The sequence below is a fragment of the Aplysia californica genome, unplaced genomic scaffold (assembly GCF_000002075.1).
Source record: "Aplysia californica isolate F4 #8 unplaced genomic scaffold, AplCal3.0 scaffold00527, whole genome shotgun sequence".
NCBI lineage: Eukaryota > Metazoa > Mollusca > Gastropoda > Aplysiida > Aplysiidae > Aplysia > Aplysia californica.
The window spans coordinates 252,826-255,322 of NW_004797797.1; the positions used below are offsets into that span (position 1 = coordinate 252,826).

Consider the following 2,497-nt stretch of genomic DNA (forward strand, 5'->3'; position numbering starts at 1 on the left):
CCCCACATACACACACAGTCTCACCTGTAGCTGAAGTAGGTGCCCTCTGGACACTCCCCTAAGATGGCGTTGACGCACACACCATCAGTGTGACCGCTGCAGGCTGAAGAGAATTATCATAATTTATAGAAATAAATGTGAGGCATCGTGGTGAAATCAAGCGCCAGTTTTTAAAAAATGAAATCGAAGAAATCCGCTTTTTTTCGGCCAGTTTGGACATATTTGTCTGGGGGTTTTTTAAATTTCACTTTTGGGTTTGGGGGGAGGTGGGGGAGGGGGAGGGGGCGCTCAACACATTGTACGTCAACTCAAAAAAACATTCCTATAAGTGGATTTTAAGGAATAAAGTTAGTTAAAGGCACGAAAATGTAAATTTGCAGTTTCCAAGGACTCTCAGGCTATGGGAGTTACCAAACTTTGACGGCTATTTTCTAACTAATTTTACCTCTGAAACCAGGGAACCCTGGTCTCCTTCAACCGCAATTATTACGACTTCTCTTCAACATAGATGGATATTTTTTCACCAAAAGAAAGTCAAATAAATAGACTTTAAGATGACACCTATTAAGCCCAAAATGCAGAAGAATTGACGAGCGCTTGATTCCACCACTCGGGACATAAATGTAAAGTAAAATAAAATTGCTCCCGCATCCGATCCCGACATTGGGGATTGTCCTTTTAGCGAGAGAACTTCCTGGGCCTTTGGCATACTGTGTTAGGATGGCTTCCATGTGATGATTTTGGGCCAATATCTCCATTTTGGGATTGCGAGAAGTAATTCATTTCGTCAGCACGTCTCACATATAGTCTGTGGCTCATCAACAAGCAATAGATGGAATAATTTATCTCATGAAATGTTCATGTGTGATATAAAAATATTATTATGTTATTGGATCACTTTTAGCCTCAGTTTTGAGAGTTTGGGTATTGTAAACGTTTTCCACCTACTATTTGTCTGTGTGCCTGGAGAAGCATTCACGTAGCCGAAAATTTTAGATGTTGAAATAAGGGCATATTCTTGTAACCAATTTCATGCTGAGCACGCTGTTTTAGAACTTTTTCAAACATTTGAGTTCTTTTAAAGATATGCTACATTTTGTAACACGTGTGGAAAAAGAAACAAAGTTAGGAGAAAAAAGCAACAACGAAGTTCTAGCACATTTTTAACGTTTGGATAAAATACAACATGTTGCAAAAAAAAAATTAAATTAAAATTATTTTTTTTCATTACTAGGTCTTACAATTTAAAAAAAAATATATTTCGACTTTTTAAAAAGTTTTTTTTTAATGGTGAAACGTGTGTTTTCTGGTGGAACTAAATTCTTGACAAGGATTTTCGGACATTTTACGCTGTTGCTCAAAAATAGTTTTACCGAAAAGTGCGACATTTTTCAGGGCATAGATACATTTATTTATTCTTTGGAATCGTTTAACGCATTTTGCCAAGCTTGCCCATGCAAGGACTGTATAGCATTGATTTTTTTTCAACTATTATTACCCTAGCAGCCCTTAGAACTCAACTTAAAAACAGTCAAGGCTTCCCGGAAAGCACACAGTGCTAGAAGCGACTTACACGCACTCAAAATGGGCTTGTAAATGGTCTGATTCATCAATGTCATGCTCATAACTGTGCCTGAACTGCAACAGGGAACTGCTGCTTTTTCTTTCTTAATCCTTACTATTGTCATTTTTCCTCTACTTCTTTCGTATGTTTATCACACTCTTGTGACCCACTATTTCCGGGTGTGCCTTGGTAGTCGAAGCAGACATTGTGAGGTTGAAGCTAGAGAGGTGAACAGAGTAAGTCTGATTCCCTGCTGTAGTAAGGAGTTCTCTGTTGACATCCACCCCTTAATGCTCATATTATGATGTTTTGCAGTTGCTAGCACCGTAAAACCTCTACTAAAACAAACCAAAAAAAAGTCATGAGACAAATGTACTAACCCGCCTCGGCGTAGGAAGCGGTGAGGGCCACACACAGTGCCACAGGGATGAGAAAGGAAAACATTCTGACCAGGGACAGAAAACAAAAAGGAGGCAACTTCTGCTGCTCTGTAGAGGAATACAGCTGGAATCGCTGACATTTATACGCTGGAAAAGTGTGCAAACTATAACACTACGTGTGTGCGTCACGTGGTTTTTGGAATCACTGGTATGTATTTTGTGGCACGACATGGTGGAATCAGGCGGCGCCGGTAATTTTGGGACATGTGGAGTTAGTGGTGTCATCTTTTCTTTTGTTTATTTGTCTTGCATTCAATGCAAAAAAATATATATAATTCCCATCTATTTTGAACATACGTCGATATTATTTGTTACTGACAAACGTTGGGGTCACTTGGTTTTAAGAGGAAAAATTATAAAGAAAATGGCCGCCAAAGTTTGGTGACTTCCATAGCTTGAGAGGTTTTGGGAGATGGAAATTTACACTTTTGCGGATTCAATCAATGTTTCTCAGTTAACTTCACACACACACACACACACACACACACACACA

The 2,497-nt window shown here is 39.0% G+C and overlaps 1 protein-coding gene across 1 annotated transcript in view; it reads right to left on the reverse strand.

The window, feature by feature from the left end:
* The window catches only part of LOC101847365 (transmembrane protease serine 3), a gene marked incomplete at its 3' end in the record, with an annotated part of 15,985 nt that extends 13,922 nt beyond the window's left edge, over positions 1-2,063 (reverse strand). The window contains 2 exon segments of the mRNA XM_013086965.1: positions 25-103; positions 1,945-2,063. Coding sequence (XP_012942419.1) covers positions 25-103; positions 1,945-2,008 — 143 coding nt within the window.
* Positions 2,064-2,497: the final 434 nt, after the last annotated feature.